This window comes from Dendronephthya gigantea, unplaced genomic scaffold, assembly GCF_004324835.1.
Source record: "Dendronephthya gigantea isolate DGI-Jeju-01 unplaced genomic scaffold, DenGig_1.0 000020F, whole genome shotgun sequence".
NCBI classification, from domain to species: domain Eukaryota; kingdom Metazoa; phylum Cnidaria; class Anthozoa; order Malacalcyonacea; family Nephtheidae; genus Dendronephthya; species Dendronephthya gigantea.
In genome coordinates this window covers 1,645,989-1,667,446 of record NW_021163030.1, presented here as the reverse complement: position 1 = coordinate 1,667,446, position 21,458 = coordinate 1,645,989, and the positions used below count along the sequence as shown (strand labels likewise).

The following is a 21,458-nucleotide window of genomic DNA, read 5'->3' as shown; positions in this document are numbered from 1 at the left end:
TAAGTACTCCATTCTGATATTTTAAAGGCTGTTTACACTTGCAATTTTTGCTGATTTTCTCCTTTGATGGATTTGAACCAGTGAATTTGTTATGTATGTATGTATGTACACAGCAGAAATTGCAGGTGTAAATGCATCTTTATAATTCAAAAAAGAGGTGCATTAATGTGGTATTGTCATTGATCACAAATCACAATAGTCTGTGCATGGTATAAGGTTGCAACAATTTTTGTACTGTCCTGAGACTAAGTCCAAGATCTAGTTGTCACTATAACATGTCACCATCTGTCATTATTGTGGTGAATTAGCACCAAGGGCTTGGGGTATGTAACAAGACTGACCAGTGCTTTGCCTGCTGAGTGTTGACATTTGGAAGACCATTACAGTTACTAAAAAAAGCTGCAGGCTTAATTCACACCACAATCAACAGCCTTTTTTCATTCACTGAGTGAAAACTTTATCATATTCTCAAAATCTCTGTAGCTTATTCTTCCATCATTGTCTCTGTCAACCTCTTCAAACATTCTTTGTAAGTCAAAATGTTTTATAAATGGTGCATTTTTTTCAAAAATACCCTTAGCATCTTCAAAAGTTATGAACCCATGGCATCTTGTATCGCATGCCAAAAATAATTGTCTAATCCCATCATTTTGATCTTGGCCAGACAACTTCGACTTGATTATGCCATAGAACAGTTCCCGTGATATTCCTGTGGATACATTAGTTTGTTTTGAAAATATTTCATTCACTTCGTATTTAGAAGGTTTATAACCAAACAACTCAATGATGGCTAACTTCAGTTCATCTCTTGTTAGAAATCCTTTGTTTCCGTGGTCTACGTGAGCAAATACTTGGAAAATATGTTGTTTTTCATCTGTCACTCCTATGAACACCGCCATTTTCTCCCAAATACTAAAACAATAATGCATTTACATGAAGTATTCCTGAACAACTGTGGAATTCTGGGATTTGTTTTCAGAAGAAAATACAAAATGATCTAAATTTTTACAGTTGTGGAGGAGTTTTATTATCTTATCGTATAAACTGCTACTTGTAAGATGCCTGAAGGTATCGTATTTCAACCTCCTTGTATTGTAGTTTTGGAATATTTATTTTAAATATTGAAATGTTTGGTCTGATTCTAGGTACAGAAGTCTTTTCAAATCCCTATGCCCCGTCTGGTAGTACATTGGGCATGGATTCGATGGAAGATGAGGGGTATATATAAAGAATATTCATATTTATTGCGCTGTTGCCAAATTGTCAGTTCAAAAACACACGGCATTTAAAGATAAATCGCATACAAAAATTCAACTCTAAACGAATCTAATCATAAAGTGTCATTTTGCCAAAAATAGGTGCGCTTGCGTACACGTGGCTAGCCAATGGATGTTACAGTATATATTTCACATCATTTTCACTATTAACCACTCGAGATACAGTTATCCTGCTTGATTTAGGATGACTGAAATAATTATGGAATCTTGAGTTGCACACAGTTGTGCTATTTTCAAGCCATAGGGAGTGGAGAATGCATGATAATCACTTGTGATGAAGTTACACAAAAATTTTAATTTGATTATTATATTATACTAAATACAAGAAATGTTATTAATATATTGTCATTGATTATCCTGTGTGAAACAACATATAGAGTTTCTTTTGAATTTTAGTCCTGCTCTTACTAATGATGACTTCAGAAAACTGCTAATGACACCAAGAGCAGCTGCTCCTGATGTTGCCCCACCATCTGCAAGTGTTGCTAAATTAAAAGCGTATGTATGGAATAACGTTTTGTACATTGATATGCATGTATGAGAATGTGCAGCAAACAACTAATTTAGACCCATGCATCAAAACCCAGAAATTATAGAATTATGTAACAAAATTAAACCACAATAGTAAATATTGTTTGAAATACGGTTTTCGGTTTAGCTAATACACAATATTGTGTTTCTAGACAAAGCAAAGTATATAATGAACATGAAAATCCTGCTTCGCTAAGAAGAAAAAGGAAAAGGTATTTGTGTTGCTCAAGCTCTTGCAAGAGTTTACTGCAGTAGTGCCTTACATCAATTTATGTGTATATACTTTGGTGCAATGTTTAATCATGACTTGACATATAATTGGTGCAAAACATGAATTATAACACCCAGTCACAGAGATGAAAGTCAATTATTTATTTTCACAAGCCATTATGCAAAATTGAAGAAAATTGAAGAAGAGAGAGAAAAAGAACTAGCAGCAAAGTACAGGGACAGGGTAAAATATAATTGTTCATATAATATACATGACAATCTTTCGAAAGTATTGAAACATGACAGAATTAGTTTTAGGTAAATGTACCTATTATAGCAGTAAGTATACCTTCAATAGCAGAATATCTTACATGAATAATATTGTTTAAATATAAACATTATAAACCTTGTATATGTTTTTTATTCTTATAGGCACGTGAAAGACGAGATGGATTCAATCCAGATTATCAAGGAACAGATGTGAATCTTAAAGCATCAGGAGATTATAAAGCAGTTGGTCCAACAGTTGAGGCAACGTAAGTTGGAATTGTTTCAACTAACATATACATTACTATTGGGTGTGGTCTCCATTGCGTTTCACTGTTAGCAATAGCGACTTAAAAAAATGTGGATATTTTCCATGATACAAATAAACAACGTATTGGCATCAATCAATTGGTCATCAATTAATGGTTCAAATAGTATTAAATAAAGGACCATATGGCATTTATTAAATTGAATAGAGCAGATGTTAGTTAATTACTTGAAATGATCATTTTAGAAATACTGCAGCTGAAATGAGAAAAAGGGCAATTCAAGAAAGCAAATTTTTGGGAGGTGACATGGAACATACACATTTGGTGAAAGGTCTTGATTTTGCCTTGTTACAAAAGGTACCTTAGACATATTATTTAAAGATTGTCAGACCTCAGGTGAGGTACCAAACTCATACACCAAAATATTTAAAATTGGGTAGTTTTAAATTTTCATTCTTAACTCCTGAAATTTTAAAATTTGCTTGCGTAACTCCTTTTTAAGAGGGATGCACACTTACTTACCTGTACCCTTAGGAAAACGATTGACAGTTGAGTTACTGACGTGCAGTGCAATCTATTCAGGTGCGGAGTGAAATTACAGCACAAGAATACACAGATGAGGATTTGATGAAAAAAGGAAAACATAAACCTAAGAATGAAAAGTATGTATTTAGATATATCTATTCAACTAGACTTGGACTTTTTATCCAAAAGACAAAATTAAATTTTCTTGGTATCACTGCATGCATGAACCAGCTATATGATTGAATCACTCAATCTCTTTTCCATCCATTTCCACTTAAATTCTCAGCTCCTACAAATCCAGACATGATAATCAGTAGAGTTTTTGGTTCTAATGCAGCTGTGATATTATGTTTTTCTTAGCATCACAACTCACAAGTGATCTTTGATATTTTTGTAAATTAGAAGTAAACAAATTGAAGAAATTGAAGATGATGACGACAGTGATGAAGATGATGAAATGGAATTTTCAACAGTGATGGGTACAATTATTGGGAAACTAAAAAACCAACAAAAAATACATGACTACTGTATATACATTGTTTGCAGAGGTGGTGCCATCCATAGGTGACCTGTAGGGGTTTAAAGGATCACTAAGGCTGGCTGAATGAAATCAATATAATAGTAAGAAAGCGTAAGGGTGAAATGAATTTACTTTCTCTTGCTTGACAGGACAAAAAATCTACAAATCAATTTTTAAGAGCAGACCAGCTGACAAGAACGAACTTTTTCAACCCGGTAGAATGGTAAGTAGTATATTATATTTCAAATATTTACCATATTATGAATTAACAAGAACATGGGCTTTTTTGAATTTTAAATGAAAAAGTTTATTAGGTAAAAAATCAAATCTAAACTTCTAGGCTTACGTGTTCGAACTGGAGGATGAATATGCTGAAAGTGACATCCCAACCACCTTAATAAGGAGTAAAGCTGATTGTCCTGGAATGGAGGTAAATTGAAAGCCAATTAATGAAAAAGTGAACTCTTTTACTCTCCTAAGTGTTTTACTTCTCCTGTAACTTCTCCTTTTACTTCTCCTGTCTCCTAAGTGTTTTACTTCTCCTGTTGCAGCATGAATTTCCGTAAAAAATTTCAATGTATTATTATTAACGTAATTTTTTTGAAAACTATTCTGTTTTTGTGATTCTTCAGGGATCCCAGGCTATGCTACCCATCACTTTTTACTTGTCTTCCATTCACATCAGTCGACGTCTGAATATAAGATATTCTTATCCAATTACAACTTCTCATTTTGTGTGTTAAATAGGCTCAAACGACATTGACAACAAATGACATTGTTATCAATAAATTGACACAAATCCTGTCTTACCTCAGACAAGGCATGCGGGGAAAGAAGATGAAGAAAAAGGAAAGAGGTATTAGGAAGCCTGGGTTGTAAAATGGTTTTACTCTACGTACAACTAATCTATCCGAGTGATCCCACGTAATCTAAACTGGACTGGAACTAGTTGTCAAATAAAAACCCATTTCACAGTTGAAACAACTTAACATCTCTTGAAATATACGTTATTTCGGTTGCAAATTTTTGTCAGAGCTATGCCTATAGTTCTTATATAGCAAAATCACAAAATTTCATAAAGAATAGAAAGAGTAAAGAGTAGTTTCATGAAGTATAACAACCTTTGAACCTTTCCAATGATAACCATAGAAGCCCAAAAATAAGCATGCGTTATCAACCTTTATTATTCCATAAACATTGGTAGAACACACTTATTTTTAGGCTGCTAATGATAACATTGGAAAACATTGCCTATACATACTTTTCGAAACATGATAATAGATTGCAATGTATTGGGATAAATTGTACAATATCAGGTGTTAACATGGAGTGTTTCATGTCAAGGTAAAAACAAGTCTGGAATGGATGATCCGAATGATCAAAGATATCGAGGAAAAGTTCAAGGTTTAGACAGGTTAGTTAAAACAAGCAAGGATGGACAAAGATTATAGTCTCACTCACAACTTAGAAATAAATAGTGTCTAAATAAGTAATATTTGAAGAGAAAATTTCTCTACGTTTGTATTAACTTCAACTTCGATTTTCTTTCTCGTTTCAAAAATTTTTCGCTTATTTGTAGATTTTAATAAGACGTTTTAAAGATCGTCTTTCTCGTACATTGTCTTATGTTACATACACTCAGCTCTCTTTCGTGATTTCGTTTGTTATTTATTTATTTTATAGTATTTACGAAGATATTGCTGAGTATAACCCAGATCACAACTCCCGAGATATCAAGAAATCTAAAGATGTGAAGAAAGATAAACATAACTACTTTGAGAAGCCCATTCATGGAGAAAGAAATGTGAGTATATGACTGTCATTCTTTAGAAGTGATATTGTATACTATGCAAGTATGTTATTATTTTGAGCCTCCAGAAGAAAATCCAGGAATAAGGGGGCGAAAGGCGTCCTTTCCATTTAGGATTAATGGATTAGGATTAAAGGATTTATGCACTGCAATTTGTTAAGAAATGCCTTTAGACATGCGATAGAAATGCAGCAGGAATAGTCTCAGCTGTCGGTGTTGTTGCCCCATTGCCTTTGCAATGTCCCGGCATCCCTGGACATGACTTTCCTCATTTCTTTTGTTTAACTAATGTTTGTTTTTTGTTTTGATAAAAGGTCGACGATTCCAGAAAACCAGGTAAAGCCTAAGTGTACAGATTGATATAGACCTCAGCGAATAGACTTCTGTGTTCATTCTGCAGGCTGTTAAGACCTTGTCTTCATGAGCTTATTGTGTTCTTGATTAAAATTGTTTTAGATCACTGGCGAACACCTCGTTCCATACATTCCTGCATGCTTAATTTTAACTGGTCAATAACTTATTTAGGGAATTGAGACAGGGTGTTTCCCTCTTAGAAAACTTGAAACACTCACTGTTGCAGCATGTTTGTATATGCATGCCAATATGGATCGGTTCCAATACAATTGTTCATATAAAGAACAGCCTCAAGGACCAGACAATAATATTAAGCATACACGTCCAGCCTGACAAAAATAAATTATTTGATATGTTTTCATGTTTAGAAATTTCGGCTAAAGATTTCGCAAAGAGCGTCACAAAGCAGTTCAGTGACAAGGTAAGTCGACCTCAGACCATTTCAGTGAGTATTGATCATTAGAGAATGTACTTGGGGGGTTTTCAGTAAATGTGCCTCCTAAACAGGCTTTGCGTTGAACGATGTGTAAAAGCTGGCATTTATTAGCCTCTTGACAGCTTGTGGATAGGCTTTATAAAGTTCAATGTATTTACCCAGAAATATTTATTGTCCAATAGAGGGTTTAAAAACGAAATAATCAAGTAAAAGCGATATGCCAAAGTTTGGCATTGATCAAGGTTTAGTAACAGTTCCTGATGCGCCTGTCATTTGGATTTATCTCCCAGGTTGTGTCAGAGCAAAAAGACAAGAAAAAATCTGGCAAACAGAAATCAAAAGAAAATTACGATCATTACAGTGAATGCTATCCAGGGTAGGTATTCCATGTGCCATCAAAGATGATTGTTTTGTTTGGGTAATCATTTAGTATTTTTTACTTAGCATGCAAAATCACTCGTAATTATGTGTCCGCTCAATAAGATCTCCTTAATCCTCTACAGAGGAATGGACGCAGACTATAACTATGACAGTGAAGAAGAAGTGGATTATTCAAAAATGGATATGGTAAGTACACTAAGGATATAGCAAGCCAGGTTTATTATATTGTTACCTTATCGCATACGCCATGGGAAACTTAGCACCCAGTGACAAAACAAGGAAATTTCAAATGCGTATGATTGGGTTAGGTCAGGAATCAGATCTAAAAGTTTATTTCTATCGCACTCGTTGCCTATTGATTATGTCATGAATTTTAAATCTTTGTGTTTCTGCTATGGGATATTCGCTTCACATGGCATGTAAACCTACATACAATAATCAAGTCAAATATGTCTAATTTTCGTATTACTACACGCTGTACCTCACAGGGAAACAAGAAGGGTCCGATCAAAAGATGGGATTTTGAGACTGAAGAAGATTATAATGCTTACATGGAACACAGAGAAGCATTACCAAAGTAAGTTGTGTACGAAAGTACAATTGTGGAGTAAAGTACTTGTATACATCAACATTTTGCGTTGTAAACCCCTCCATCGTGTAGACGGGGGCCAAGTTGTACAAGCGTCATACAATCGTACAGTTGATCGTACAATCTGTTGTTATGTCAACACAAAGCAATTTTCATTAAGATTACATGCACGTAAAGCACGGAAAATATCCCGTACTTTTCATTACTAAAACTTACGATTTTAGTTTTACTGTGTAGTCTATATTTATTTAAACCGTTGTTGTTGCAGGTTAGATCTTTCTGTCCACTCTTCAATTACCAGAGATCGTTTTTAATTCACACCAGCGAAAAAATATAATAAATTTCATTCAAAATGTATATTATAGAGCTGCTTTCCAGTTTGGAGTAAAAATGAGTGATGGAAGGAAGACAAGAAGGACAGGTCCAAAAGATGAGAAGGCGAAATTGGACAGAGATTGGAACAAAATCAGTCAGGTAACAATCCTTTTTGTGCTCAAATGACTGAGACCATATCAATTATGAATTCAGCTTCAACTGGAATTCAAGGTTCATTAAGATTGATTTTAACCATTTAAAACAACATCAACATGACAACATCAGTTAGTCTGATGATGATTTTGCAATAAAACAAGTTGCAATATATCAATGGTGGTCTTACATTAACCTATATATATTTTAGGTTTCACTATTTTTTTTTGGGGGGGGGGTTTGAAATTGTCAGCTGGTATTGGTTTTTAACCATTTATGATTTTTGTCCTATTTAAGATAATCTCAAAACGAAAAAGTGATGGAGATGATCACGAGAGGTGAGTGGTAATTTCTTCTGAATAAGAAGTGGGGGTTGTTTTGGGGGAATCCTGCAGGGTACCTCGACAGCTGGGTTCTAATAACTGTACGTTTACGCAACTAATACTGTACTTTTACCTTGCTATGAGTATTATATGGAAAAACGCCAAACTCTCAAAGGAGTATCATACTCTTAAAACCTTATACCTGCTTCATAAGTGTTTCCTCAAATATCAGGCTGGCTATGCTACTGATTACGGACACAACATTCATAGAGACATTCGAATGGTTATTTATCCTAATGAAAACTTTGCTGAACCTTTACATCTTTAGTGACAAAAGTCAAAAGCTTGAGGTTCATCCCGATTGAAATGCTTTCTTTGCTCTTACTTGTAGTGAAAGTTTGTCTTTTTTAATAAAGGTCACGAAGCAAACAAGAGAGCAAGAAGTCAAGAATGTATTGATGTGCATATATTGTAATTAAACCAACTGGGGTAATACATGTGTAGCTTTTGTCCAAATATTATTAAACTTAATATTAATTAATTAAGGAAATGTGGACATCTTGCTGGTTAGATTCAGGTTTGAATTCACCATTGAAATATTGTTGTCCCCACTCAAAATGCTGACCAAATACTCTAAATACAATGCAGTTTTTTGTATTAATGGTAATTATAAAAATAATTATTGTTACAATAACTTGACCTATTCACTCATTACATCTACAGCCATCTTAGAGGTGATTAAAGATGAGTGCACAAACTAAAAGCTATTGTTATAATAATGCAATCTATTCACACATACAAATTTTATTGGTTTAGCTTTGACTGTTTCTGAGGTGAAACTAACAAAAATGATTGATCCATTGATGTAAAGTCGACTAATATTGTCTTTCTCTTTGGTTCAAATTTTCTAAAAGTAAAGCAAACATCTTTCAGTGCACATACATTACTGATTGAAAAAAGGGTTATTTTTCTAACATTCAGTTATGTTGAGCTAAAGTCGTTATTGTATGTTGAGATTTTATGGATGGAAATGGTTTTACAGAGAAACTAGCCATTTTGACATGGTGATGTAAAACAATACTGCCAATGATACCTAAGATATTTACTAATTAAGCCTTCATTAAACTGGCAGTACTCTTTCTTAGAGATGATTACTAACTTGCTAAACATTGTATGCAAGTTACTTAAGATAGATAGTACTTGTTTGTAGTACTTAATGGCATAATGGATTATTTATACTTACACATATTCAACTTTAGCCATATTAAGGAGTGTTCTTGAGGCTTTCATATTTGGTTGGTTGTGGTATTTGTCAGATAAGTAGACAATTTTGTTGATACCAGATTGAATTATCAATTTTGCACATTCATTGCATGGGAACAATGCCACAAAGATAGTACACCCTTTTACAGTTGATGAATTTTTATTCAATATTGCATTCATTTCTGCATGACACACTATAAATTAAATAAAGGAGGTAATGATTTCATGTCATGGGTGATTCCACCAGATTTGAGGGAGTAGCATTTATTCTAAATTGAGTAATTTTGAATTTCTGTAAATAACTATATTTTCAGCTGAGGTCGATGCTTGAATCACAACAGAAGTCTGGTGTGTTCAAAAATTAGACTGTTTACACTCTCAGATGCTGGTATACAATTAAAAATTACCAGGTCATAACATACATACCATAGGGATATTTTGTATCTAAATCATCATCTGCTTTCCTTGCCCAAGGCAACAAATCATCACTACAACCATTTGGCATGCCATTATACCCTATACCCACTATCTTTTTTTCTTCATTAACAATGCAAGCCCCCACTTGGGAGTTTGGATCTTTGCTTCTTTGAGCTGACAAAAATGCGACAGCCATAAAATATTCCTCCCATTCCAAGTAATCGTCTCGTTTTTTAATTTGATCACATTTCGGGGCGTAACGTTTCGGATTATCGTCCTCGTTCCCTGAGTTATCCTTTGTACGTTCGTGTTCAACCCCGTTTGCCGCCATTGTTTAAATTTGGCGGGAATGATTCCACCCGCAGATCTTACACAGTCATGGATGGATGTATTTAGAATGTGAAACAAACTTTGCGCACGCGCAGCTGCTGTGTTATGCCGAATACCAGACGAACGAAGTGACAGCTTGAAAGTTTATGTAAACTTGTTTTTATTTCAAAATTTAGTCAAATTTACTATTAGGTAGACATGTTTTTACGGACGTTTTCAAATCATGTATAAATGTTCAGTAATTGAACCGTCGTTACATGCAGACTGGACTACAGATGAAGCGTTATGGAATAATTTAAATGATATTGTATGGACATTGCCGGCATGATGTATGCAAAAGAAGGGGAATTTGAAGTCTCTTTGACTGGAGGTTCACCTTGGGGGTTTATGATTAGAACTCAATCAGGAAATGGTCTATACAATCGCGGTAGAGTCATCGTTGCCAAGGTTTGTACATTGAACACATAAATTATCCTTATACATGTTTAGACTAGCCAGGCTGATCTGTTTCTTCTTATAGCTGGAGTCCGCAGTTGTGTTTACTATTAACGATTCTTTTACAGTATTTTATAATCGTCGTTCTGCTACGAAGAATTCCTTGCATTATACGAATACTTACAATAATGCATAGTTTAACGAAGGATATTATTCCTTGGTTATTTTGAAGGTTTCGTATTACATAATCCTTCCTAGGTTCCCTATTATTTTGCCGAAAGCTTGTGCCTCGTCACAACCCTTCCGCTTCAAGCCAATATTCTATTTAGGTCCACATAATGATACCCAATTTTGCCAGTTGTCAATGAGAATATCCTGAAAATTTTATTATTGTACTTTTGTTTCATGGTAATCCAATCCATATGTACACAAAATGAAGAAACTCTCACGTTTCGTTTGCTGAACACTCGCGCATGTTTAAGTTTGCCAATGTGATTTCCTTAATATTTTATCACGATATTGTGCTTACAATATGCCAACCCAAGGCATGTCGTGTATTAGCCCATCTGTTTCAATAAAGCGTCAAAACATTAAAAAGTTTAAATATATTACATATATACAGACAATGGAGCAGTTCGGATATATTTTTTAGCTTATATTGGATGTATTTTAGCCTAATCTTGCAGCAGTCGTTTGATAAATTATATAAATTTGTGGTTTGTAAAGTATTAACAGCAGGACATTCGTATATTATTTGCGATCGTGTTTCAAATCTTTTGCAACGGAAACTGCTGTTATCGCTTTAATATAGATGATCAAATTTCGCAGACATCACGGCATTCTAGATGGTTTAGGAATGATGAGAATTTTCAGTGATAACGCAAGATTTAGGCTCAAAAACTCTGTTCTACTTGCTGCGATTGTTTATCGATTACATGCTTGTTTCGTTGATTTTACTAGCAATCGTTAACAACGAAATGGGAATGGCTATTGTCTTAGAGATTGTCCAAGTATTTTAGCTATTCTTTCGATGCTAATCAAGTTTTTATGCGGCAGCTATTTTGAGCATGTTTGATGACAATTCAACACATTCGAAGTGATGTGTTGAAATTTTTACGTTTGTTGACACAAGGTGAACTGGGACTCGTTATCGTTTTGGTTTCAAGAATATAATAGTGGTATGGCTATCTTCAAAATTATTTTTGTTCTACTTAAAATGTGATCTATTTTGCACTTGAAATCTTATCTTGACCCGTCTAATCATTCAATTTATCAATTATCAGCTTTCATTAATGTATTTATAGAGTAACTAATTTCTGTATATGCTACACTGATATTCTATAGTTATAGTATATTGCTTAGAATTCTGTCTTTCCGACTTTCTGTGAATACAATATGCGAAATTTAACGTAAGATCTATTTTTTTTTCTTCACTGATTTGACCATAGCATAGATCTATCCAAACGATATGTCGGCTGTTTAAGTATAAAAAAATATGGTAACATTTCACGGTTGTTGAAGAAATTACGAGTTAGTGTAGTTCTAATTTTGATTTTATAATTCTAAAATGCAATTAATCATAACAAATGCGCCTAACCCGTCTGATTTAATTTTCTATTATGTATAGAAAAATCTTTCCAAATCTCAGCGTCTATGATACCTTGTTCTAACAAAGTAAATAGGGAAGTCGACATTGTCCGAAATTTAGATAAATCTTAAGTGTATATCGCACATGTTTGGTTAACATGGAAACATGCATACTTTAGATGTTATTAATTAGCTAGATATTTGTTGCTTTTGTGTTTAACGTGAAAGTAACCTGATACGTTTTGGCATATGGGTATGTGTTTTGAATCACACGCATTTCGTGTATGTGTCAAAAGAAAATGGAAGTAACCTTTATCCTCTCTCATTTCTATAACTAAGGTACTACATTATATGAAAACACTGTACACATTTTCAAGATCTGTTGGCTTGTTTCATCGTTGTGAGATTTGGATATCATAACTCCTGTTGTTTACTAAGCTTAAATGACAAAATATTTGCGACATTGTCAACCCACTTTACCAAAGAACATCTTTAAACTTGTTTTCACATGTGTAGATAGGTTATGTAAATGTACATTGTGTTTAAATATAGGTTGTACAAGGTGGCAAAGCAGACAGCTCTGGCAACATTCATGTTGGTGATGAAATACTTGCTGTAAATGGGTTGGAATTTGAGAATGAACAACAGGCAACAAAGTATGTTAAGGATGCAAAGAAAGAACTAATTCTCAAGGTTAAAAGGTATATTGGATAATAAAAATATCTTGTTGATGTTATAAACTGTTTGCTTTCAAAATGATGACAAATGTTATATTGAATCATTCTATTTTGACAGAGGGCAGGACAAAAGAAGAATGAATATCAGGCTTGCTGATAACTATTTTGCCAAAGCACTAGAGTCGCCACTTCAAAAGGAGGTGTACACTCACCATAATACTGAAATGGTTTCGAATAACAAGAGATCTAGCAAAGAATATGAAAAAGATCTCAGCTACAGTTTTGGAAGCAACACTGTTAATGCAGTAATAGATTACCCAAGTGGTCAGTCTAGGAACTCACAAATAAATGTCACAAGACTAACAAGGTCTACAGCTGATTTGTCAGAATACACTCAACCCAAAGACATGTTCTTTAAAGATAATGTATCAAGGTTGGTATCTTATCAATAACAAGCCTCACATATAATTTATTAGTTTAGTTATAATGTCATTGGATTCTATAAAAATCTAGTTTCAGTAATCATACATGAAAACCTTTTGGGTTGCTACATTAAATGGAGCAAGCTTAAACTTGAGCTTAAGGATTTTAGAGAATTGAAAAGTAAATTCTGTATATGTAAACTGTTACAGCAGCATCAAAATAATTAAACTTAAATTTAGTTAGGCCTATATAGATTCATTACATTTCTTGTTAAAATTGGTTGATACATCTGTGTTTCCTATAAATATGTAAAATCAGATAAGGTGAAAATCTTATAAAAGTAATTAGTTTTAAAGATGTCTATACCGCTTATGTTGTAAAAGATACTGATACATATCTACATCCTTAAGTCTATACATCCCTATCCTTCACTGCACTCAGCAGAGTAACAAGCTAGGCATAAAATTGTAAAAAGATGCACATATATTAATACTGGCTTTTCAAACCAGAATGATTAAATTGGAAGTTAAAGCATGCACTAAAAAACAGTTAAGGAAAATGCTTGCTCAAAATTTAAAAGAGAATAATCCATTTTGCATTTGTAAAGCATAGTTAAATGTAAAACTGTTGTGATTTCTATAATCAGATTTTGATATGTGTAAATTGTAAGTTTTTTGAGCTTTATAGGTTTAAATCAAAAGTTACTTCATCAGTATGCATAATATGTATTGATATAGCAAAACCTTGAATGGCTCAGTACAGTGTGTATTCCCAAGGAGGTGCTCTTCACTTATTGTTTGTTTGTAGTTCCACATTACATTCAACAAGACAATATATTCGGTCATTTATGAAAAAGTAAATTAGGTACACTAAATAGTTTATAAAAATTATATAAATATGCTTTTCACCTTTTACACTTAGAACTATAATAACTGAATGATGGTCATAGAGTGCAAGAATTATTTTTAGATTTCATGAGGGAATATGAGAGGAGGATATTGCTTTTTTGTTTTGATTAAAAACATATGTATGACCATGGAATGTCATATAAATAGAATTTCAATTTCCTAATTGTTAGCACAGTTTGTCATTAAATAGAACATGTTTCCTATCCTTCCTGAATTTTCAGTTCACATTTGGTCTAGTGGAATAAACTGTATTCTAGCTAGCGGACTTGTTGCACACGAATGTTTGAAAGTATTACTTAACTTACCTCTGTTAGAATTGTGACCTATGGATACACTTTGCACTTCGGTCTAACAAGTATTTGTGAAAGTGTAAACCATAAGAATTGTTTCATTTGACTATATTTAAAGAGTACAAAGAATGGATGACATTATTTTTTACATAATCTAAAATTAGATAATGTCTGGCAAACTATTTTCATTAACTATAACTACGTCAATTAATTATTGGCCAACGTCATTTTCGAAAGCACTTAACAGGTGATTTATCTAACCACTTGTCACAGCTTTTTTTTGTGATATAAAATAATCCGGGTTTTTTTACTTTACCAGAATAAAATTTTTAGAAACGTTTAATTTTGACAGAGCGTATTCGATTCAATTTATTTGGCAAATTTCAAAATAATCTGTCTGTATTTTTATATATTTCGTGTTCATGGCATGTAAGTAAAAATGCCCCCGGGGCTTGAGGTACATCTCGCACGTCTGCAGTGGTAATCATAACAAACCAATTATAATGATATGCAATCTTGGCATACCTGACATTATTCCTTTGTATGTGAACATCCTCGGTGATCTTCCATGTTATGTTCGGGTAGCAAGGGATACCTTCAATGGATCAATATGGATAAAGCGCAAAAACTGCATAAGGAATTGTGTTTTGATAAAGCGCAAAAACTGCACAAGGAATTTTGCTTTAAATTACTCCCATGGCTCAGTATATATTAACCATCGACTGGATGATAATTATATATAACCAATGCGGAAAAGATTTGTAATGTAAACTACGTTACATTTCAAGGTTCCATAAATTCGAAACCAAAGTTTTATTATAAGGAACGTTAGGAACCTGTAGATTTAACAGTTTTTTCAATCCAGTATTTTAGCGTGTCATTTAACATAGTTGGCTTAACACTGCTTTTTTCAGTAAATGGTTGAAATAAATCCTGCAAGGAGTGCCGTAGTCGTGGATGCAAAGTCCCTATTACTAGTAAGCAGTCATTAAACCAGCACCTCTACGTATTGAAGTTCTCTCATCCCAAGTTGAAGTGCATCCCAAGTTGAAGTGCATCCCAAAAAATGAGAAATCAACGAATAATTAAATAAATAAATAAATATTAAATAAATAAACAAAATAAATAAATAATTATATAAATCATATGTATTAAAAGCTAAATCACAATAACTAACCGTTTAAATATAATTTCTTCAGTATTAAAAGGGGAAAGCAGTTTAGTTCGTTTAACCGAAAGATTGATGAAAAATATGAATATCCACGACTCCGGAGGCAAAATACTTGGAGTGGGAAAGGGTATAATATTAAAATTTTAATTTTAACCAACAAATAAATAAAGACGGTAAAAAATAAAATATAATGTATAGCCCAAACTTTGTAGATTGACAAGTTATGTTTTTTATATGTTTCCATGCCTAACCTGTAAACCTGTTTTTAAAAATTACTTTTTTAGTTCTCCTCCTTGGAAGAACCAGAATAATCCTCCAGGAAGTCCTGACAAAGTACAACGTGTACGAATAGTGAGCACGAATCTCAGTCCAGGACATTATAAATATTCTTCAGAAAATGATAATTCATCGCCCTCTGCCTCATTTGACGATGGTCCTAGACAGTAAGTTATTTTTGTATTATAGTTTTCCCATCAATTATTGACACTAAACTCGGTCACTATTATTACCGAAATTTTCACGTTCTGCCACATCAAAGTTGTTTGAGTTGCTGTTGCATGCATGTTTGTAATTCATTCTCCTTGTTTAATCTAATTGTATGTATTAGTCTTAGTTTTTGATGTATTTAACTGACAAAGGGCATCGTAGCCAGGTATTCGCTACCTTACTCAAGTGTGTGGCACAAATACCCTGGGAACGAGACTGGCTATTCAGTGTGTTACAGGACGCAGTCATTTTAATCCAGAAAATTTTCACTTTCAGCTCAGATGGTAGTCGCTCATCTACGCCGAGTGGTTATAACACGAGTGCACACAAATCATTCAACTCGAGTGCAATGGAAGATCTTAATCGGACATGGCCCTCTGTAGCCATTTCTGATGTCTCATCGAAAGACTCTCATTTGGTATCGCCTGGATCAGCATTTTCTGTTTCAGCTGCAAAATCTCATTTTGAGCAGATGTCTAAAACTAGGTAGAAATTGAAAATTTTTAAATTGTTAATTCAATTGCCTCTCGGCAGTGCTGCGAGCTCGATTGTGCTGACTGATTGGCTTGATGTGTTATCTTCGGTAACCGACGTGAAAAGTTGAGCGATTTATTGATGATTATTCTTTTAACTTAACTTCCCTGAACAAAGCATTAAAATGCTGTCACAATTAATTTTTCAGGAGTGATGAACAACGACAAGTAATTGATAGACCTTATAGCTCATCGTCATCTTTGGCGCCAAAACCGCCATCAAGAACAAGCTCTTTCCGCTCCCGTCTCTCTTCTTCCTCCAGTGTTTTCACAGATTCTCCGGAAAAGACACAAACTTCCAACGGTGCCAGGCAAAACAGCTTCTCGTACGGCAGTAGTACGCAGAATACTGTACATACACCCACACGTAAGGCAAGCAGTGCAGATGATCTGGATAAACCGCAGCCTCCTAAACGTTATAGCCAGTCATCAGTCTTAAGTTCCTTCCGCAGTAATAAAAAACCTGGCCATATTGCCAAAGCAAGTACCCCTTCCCATGTGTATGATCAAGGAGAGAATGATCTCTATCATCATGCTAGAACACAGAGTGAGCCGTCATCCAAGATTATTGCAACTCGTCTTTCTTCAAAATCCTGGGTGAAGAACGAAGGAGAAGATAGCAATCATGAAGAACGAAATGAGCGGTTACCAAGGTCGTCATCATTCTCCCGCGCCCATGTTATTGAAACAAGTAGCGTTCAAACCGTGCGTCCTGAGACCAGGTTATCCCGTCGTAGCGATGATGCCACTGTTAAGACTGTAGTGCAAAGGGACGATACAAAAGCTCCTGTGTATCCAGCAAAACCTGACGTGATGTCTCGTAGTCCAGGCCAAACTGGAGTCATTCAGGCTTTAAGAACTGGTGAAATCGCTTCGGATTGTGGCGACACTCGAATGAAAACATCTCCGAAACAAGATGGACAGAACAATGATAGATGGAATAAACAAGGTGATGGTAAAAAAGATCAATACATGGCTGAGCATCCTAAACCAGATACTTACTCATCTAAAGCCGAAGTGCATTCAAAATCAGATATTTATAAGCCTAAGCCTATAGTACAACCAAAATCAATCCTCAAACGTGAAACGTCGAAACATGAAACAAAAAGAGATGAACCTAAAGAGTCACCTTTGTTGAAAGAAAACTCCTTGATGCAAAGATTGTTACAGGAGTCTCAAGGTCAAGGTGGATCAAGTGAACGTTCCACAGCAGCTGCCATTGAAGAGGAAATAAATCAACGCACTGGTAAAGCGAGTATAACCGTCAAGTCAAGTTTCGAAGTCCCAAAGACTGCAACTGTTGAACAGCACCGAAGGTTCGTTATATAATTTTTTTAACAGCAGAAGAAATTTTACACTCTCGCGGTGTCTCTTTTTCCATGTGTTTACAAAGTTTGATTAACAAGAGTTACTAGGAAAAATGAGATATGTTTCTCGCTCTGCCTTTCCCCATTTACGTCAATGATGTCAACCTAGCTATTGTTTTGAGTCGCAAAATAGAAATTTACTCAATTGCATTTTTTCCGATGTTTTTTTTCACATAATATCATTTATACATCGCTTGGTCACGATGTATTCAGTATTTTTTTTGCTAGTATCGTATAACTAAAGTTGTTTTTTTGACAAAGACATCTGTTTCACAAACCAATCAAAAGACATCGAATAGTATTAAATGTGCCAAGTCTATTGACTTAAAAAACGATGTTTGCATAAGAACGCCATAACAGAGATGCAGAGAAGCGTCTCTGATGTTGTTACGTGCTGAAATTATTCTATAGTTTGGTATTAACAATGTGGTTGATGTCATGTAAGAAATTGCGTGTTTTTGTTTGCTGATTTTTATATTCGCATCGGTTAGATCCATCGTTTAAAAGTAGCGGCGCTTCGACTTTCTTACTAATAAAATAACTAGGATGACAGCCTATCAATTCAGACACATGGCTAGGCTGCATTTTTTTTTATTATATTGTGAGATATTATTGACACAGGAATGGAAAAATATTTCGCAATTGCATTAATGAAAGTAAATAGGCAATAATTGTAAAAAATCTAGGCAAATTGAATTTGTTACTTTATCTTAATCTCGCTCTTTTCAGGTCGGAAATCGCGTCGAATGATCAAAAACTAAAACAAAACACAAAGCTTGAAGAATTAAGGCAAGAAAGTAAAGAAAGCAAAATGAACAGCAAACCACTGAATCAAGAATATGAAATATCACAAAATATGATTCAACATTCAACAACGAATGATTCCAAATCAAACGTAGAACACGATTTAGATGTAAAGACTAGAATCAGTCAACCAATCAAAGACCAATCATCATCACCAAACCTGATGGATTCCGTTGATGACAGTGTCTTCGTTGAACATACAGTTGAGCAAGGCAGTATGGTTGCTGGGCAACCTATTGAAAGTAATATTGATGATATTGATGATATTAAGAATGAAGAAAGTGATGTTGTTACTCCATTTTCTGAGTTGATTGTGAAAGCAGAGATTCAGGAAGCAGTTCTTGAAAGTTATCCGTCACATTTGTCTGATAACAGTGATATTATTGCAGAAAATAACAATCTGGAGACTACTGAGATCCAAGCTTGCCAAAAAGTGAAGAAACGAGTTGAAACGAAGTATGCAGACACCTTATCCCCAACAGATATTCCTTTAAAAAGCATCCACAGTCGTGAAAATTCTGCATCTTCTCTCCTTGAAGAAACTTTAGAATCAGCTAAAATTATCGCAAGTATTTATTCAGTTGAAGGACCAACACGCAGTCCAGATGGGGAAGATTCCTTCTATACGGCAAGTGAGATGCGCCGTCAATCGTTGGCGAAACGTGCTGTACGAAGTAGACCTAAACTTGATTTGTCTACATTCACACCACCGCGAGGTCCCGATCAATCATTGACGAAGAGCGTGCCTGCTGTTCAAAATGAAGGAGATGATGACAGTGCTGGAAACAGGTCCACAGGATCACTCTCATCTAGTGGAAGTCGTCCAGATAGTGGAATACTTAGCCCAAAGTTGGAGGCTCTTGAAGAGCAGAAGGTAAATATTTGTGTAGTGTACGTTTTGTTTAAAATCAAAAGTGGCTCTCTTCCTGACAAGTCAAGTACTTCTTGGGACTCTGGATGATCGCATCCTACGTCTTTTTCTACGAAATCCAATCCAAAATGTTTTCTTACTGCGATATTCCAGTGGGAAAGAAAGAAGTTATAAACCAACGCGCGAATCGATTAGTTTACCTGATACTTAGGTTTACCTGATACTTAGGTTTGCCGGCCACATCAATAAACGAAGCTGGTGTGGGGCTTTCAAACGTTTTTTTCATCTTACCTAACTTGAAGTACGTACTTACATGTTGTTTAAATTAATCTTTTCATTTTGAAGGAAATCCTCATTTCAAGTATGAAGAAAAAAGTTGAGTTGTTACAAGAACAGGAAAGCGAAATACAGGAAGAAATGAAGCAAAATGATAATTTGGGAAAACAAGTGGCAGAGGAAGTGAAAAGTAGCACAAGTGGAACGGAATACTCCAAATTTGAACTATTTGTGGGCGAGTTAAACAACATTATTGGTTTACTGTTGTCATTAACTCAACGCATGCATCGCTATGAAATATTATTACAGGACATAGATCTGGCTGATGAAAATGGACGCGATAAAAGAGTAAGTGTATCATATTATAACAATTGCAGTACAACAGTTATGTGTATAGTATTTTACTAGTCGACCTGTTTGTAATGAAAGAATTACCATCGAATAATTACAATATTATTATCTTTTCTAGGATGTTTTACTTCAGAGAATTGACGGGGTTAAAGAGCAGTATGAAGAAGCATGTAGACTTAAGGAAGTCAATGATAAACGAGGAGAAACTGTGTCAAAAATTGTTGAAGATTATTGTTCTGACGAAAAGTTCGCCGATTTTCAACATTTTGTAGATATGAAGACCCAGCTAGCTCTCACTCGAGCTGAAATACGTGATAAAATCAAACTTGGTGAAGAGAAATTGAATGCTTTAACCTCAGCGCATATTGACTGGTCTACACTTGATCTTAGTATGAAATAGCTAACAAGTTTATAACAGTTCTTTTTAATTCGCGTGTGTCGTTGTGTGGCGAAAAATTATTCTAACTTTTAAAGTTTTTAGATGAGAGTGTGCTGTTTAAGAAAACGTGTGTGACCTTGGGACGATAGTTCTTAGAGTCGGCTCCTTAGTTGGGATGATGAGGGTTGAAACAATGCGAACATATAATTTTATTTCAACATGCGGGCGAAACCTGCATCAGGAAAACTGTAATGCTGATTCTTCGCACTGTTCTACCCACTTTTATGTAAAAGTATTGAACTTCAAAGTATAAAGTCGATGGCCTCAGTCTGTAAAAGTAGGATGTTTACCAAGTTGTATAGTTTCGTATTTACAGTGCTTTGTAGAAATTAACCTTTTAATTGCTAGTGACTTCTATACTTAGGAATGTGATTTTTTTAAAAAATTGGTAACTTCATTAATTAGTGCATGTATTGTAAATTATAAAGAATGAGATTTTTATGAATAGTAAGATACAAATAAGTTTTCTATTTATCGAGTTACTCTAGTCTCCCAGGGTCGGTTGTATAAAAAAAAGTAGTTCACATTAACGACGATCAATTAATAGAATACTTAGCCATTTTTAGGCTACTGGGGGGAACTGTAGGTCAATCATAGGGTGCTGTGGGGAACTGCAAATCAATCGTAGACTAGCATATCAGAAAGAATCTCAGTCTGGATGTCGTTGAAGTTTGTTATCCTTGGCTATCAATACCCTTGCCGGCTTTCCTTGGTTCCAACCAAACTCGTACCCGGGGTTGTGTACTTTGTAAAACTATAATGCGTTAAATCAGCCTGCGTTACGGAGGCCAGCCTGCCCCTTGCTTTTGGAAACATTTGTGAGTTCTGACCCGACGTTAGAAAGAGTAAATTTTGAACTGCCAACGTATT

At 34.6% G+C, this 21,458-nt stretch overlaps 3 protein-coding genes and 1 pseudogene across 5 annotated transcripts; 2 read left to right on the top strand and 2 right to left on the bottom strand.

Annotated features, from left to right (window-relative positions):
• Window positions 1–437: 437 nt before the first annotated feature.
• Window positions 438–899, bottom strand: LOC114521534 (annotated as a pseudogene).
• A 79-nt stretch (window positions 900–978) lies between these two features.
• LOC114521335 (protein Red-like) lies at window positions 979–8,775 on the top strand. The gene is made up of 22 exons (XM_028541742.1): window positions 979–1,068; window positions 1,146–1,218; window positions 1,674–1,775; window positions 1,961–2,020; window positions 2,193–2,262; window positions 2,451–2,554; window positions 2,800–2,911; window positions 3,137–3,216; window positions 3,482–3,558; window positions 3,749–3,822; window positions 3,940–4,029; window positions 4,347–4,455; window positions 4,944–5,013; window positions 5,283–5,403; window positions 5,724–5,745; window positions 6,132–6,184; window positions 6,490–6,575; window positions 6,703–6,766; window positions 7,069–7,157; window positions 7,535–7,643; window positions 7,935–7,975; window positions 8,377–8,775. Exons 1-22 carry the CDS (start codon window positions 1,059–1,061, stop codon window positions 8,417–8,419), a joined length of 1,659 nt encoding a protein of 552 aa, XP_028397543.1. The 5' UTR covers window positions 979–1,058; the 3' UTR covers window positions 8,420–8,775.
• LOC114521337 (deoxycytidylate deaminase-like) lies at window positions 8,747–10,038 on the bottom strand. Its single transcript, XM_028541744.1, has 3 exons — window positions 9,650–10,038; window positions 9,204–9,417; window positions 8,747–8,867 (listed from the first exon to the last, which is right to left on the bottom strand). Exons 1-3 carry the CDS (start codon window positions 9,969–9,971, stop codon window positions 8,765–8,767), a joined length of 639 nt encoding a protein of 212 aa, XP_028397545.1. The 5' UTR covers window positions 9,972–10,038; the 3' UTR covers window positions 8,747–8,764.
• A 52-nt stretch (window positions 10,039–10,090) lies between these two features.
• LOC114521332 (protein Shroom4-like) lies at window positions 10,091–21,051 on the top strand. 3 transcript variants are annotated; one of them, XM_028541735.1, is made up of 9 exons: window positions 10,091–10,417; window positions 12,545–12,693; window positions 12,788–13,102; window positions 15,746–15,904; window positions 16,224–16,433; window positions 16,630–17,796; window positions 18,577–19,525; window positions 19,868–20,146; window positions 20,268–21,051. In XM_028541735.1, exons 1-9 carry the CDS (start codon window positions 10,280–10,282, stop codon window positions 20,547–20,549), a joined length of 3,648 nt encoding a protein of 1,215 aa, XP_028397536.1. In that variant the 5' UTR covers window positions 10,091–10,279; the 3' UTR covers window positions 20,550–21,051. The 3 variants fall into 3 exon arrangements, with proteins under 3 accessions (XP_028397536.1, XP_028397538.1, XP_028397537.1); XM_028541737.1 differs by lacking the exon at window positions 10,091–10,417 and adding an exon at window positions 11,186–11,583; XM_028541736.1 differs by lacking the exon at window positions 10,091–10,417 and adding an exon at window positions 12,056–12,331.
• Window positions 21,052–21,458: the final 407 nt, after the last annotated feature.

What these genes read in the sequence shown, in the direction of transcription:
- LOC114521335 (XM_028541742.1), top strand. An exon ending in GGAATTTTCAACAGTGATGG is followed by an intron (nt 3,559 to 3,748) that starts GTACAATTATTG and finishes CTTGCTTGACAG; the next exon opens with GACAAAAAATCTACAAATCA. An exon ending in ATTATTCAAAAATGGATATG is followed by an intron (nt 6,767 to 7,068) that starts GTAAGTACACTA and finishes TGTACCTCACAG; the next exon opens with GGAAACAAGAAGGGTCCGAT.
- LOC114521337 (XM_028541744.1), bottom strand. Translation starts at nt 9,971, where the DNA reads ATGGCGGCAAACGGGGTTGAACACGAACGTACAAAGGATAACTCAGGG. An exon ending in AGATACAAAATATCCCTATG is followed by an intron (nt 9,418 to 9,649) that starts GTATGTATGTTA and finishes TTTAATTTATAG; the next exon opens with TGTGTCATGCAGAAATGAAT. An exon ending in ATGGCTAAAGTTGAATATGT is followed by an intron (nt 8,868 to 9,203) that starts GTAAGTATAAAT and finishes CTTTACTTTTAG; the next exon opens with AAAATTTGAACCAAAGAGAA.
- LOC114521332 (XM_028541735.1), top strand. Translation starts at nt 10,280, where the DNA reads ATGGACATTGCCGGCATGATGTATGCAAAAGAAGGGGAATTTGAAGTC. An exon ending in TTTAAAGATAATGTATCAAG is followed by an intron (nt 13,103 to 15,745) that starts GTTGGTATCTTA and finishes TTACTTTTTTAG; the next exon opens with TTCTCCTCCTTGGAAGAACC. An exon ending in AAAATGGACGCGATAAAAGA is followed by an intron (nt 20,147 to 20,267) that starts GTAAGTGTATCA and finishes TATCTTTTCTAG; the next exon opens with GATGTTTTACTTCAGAGAAT.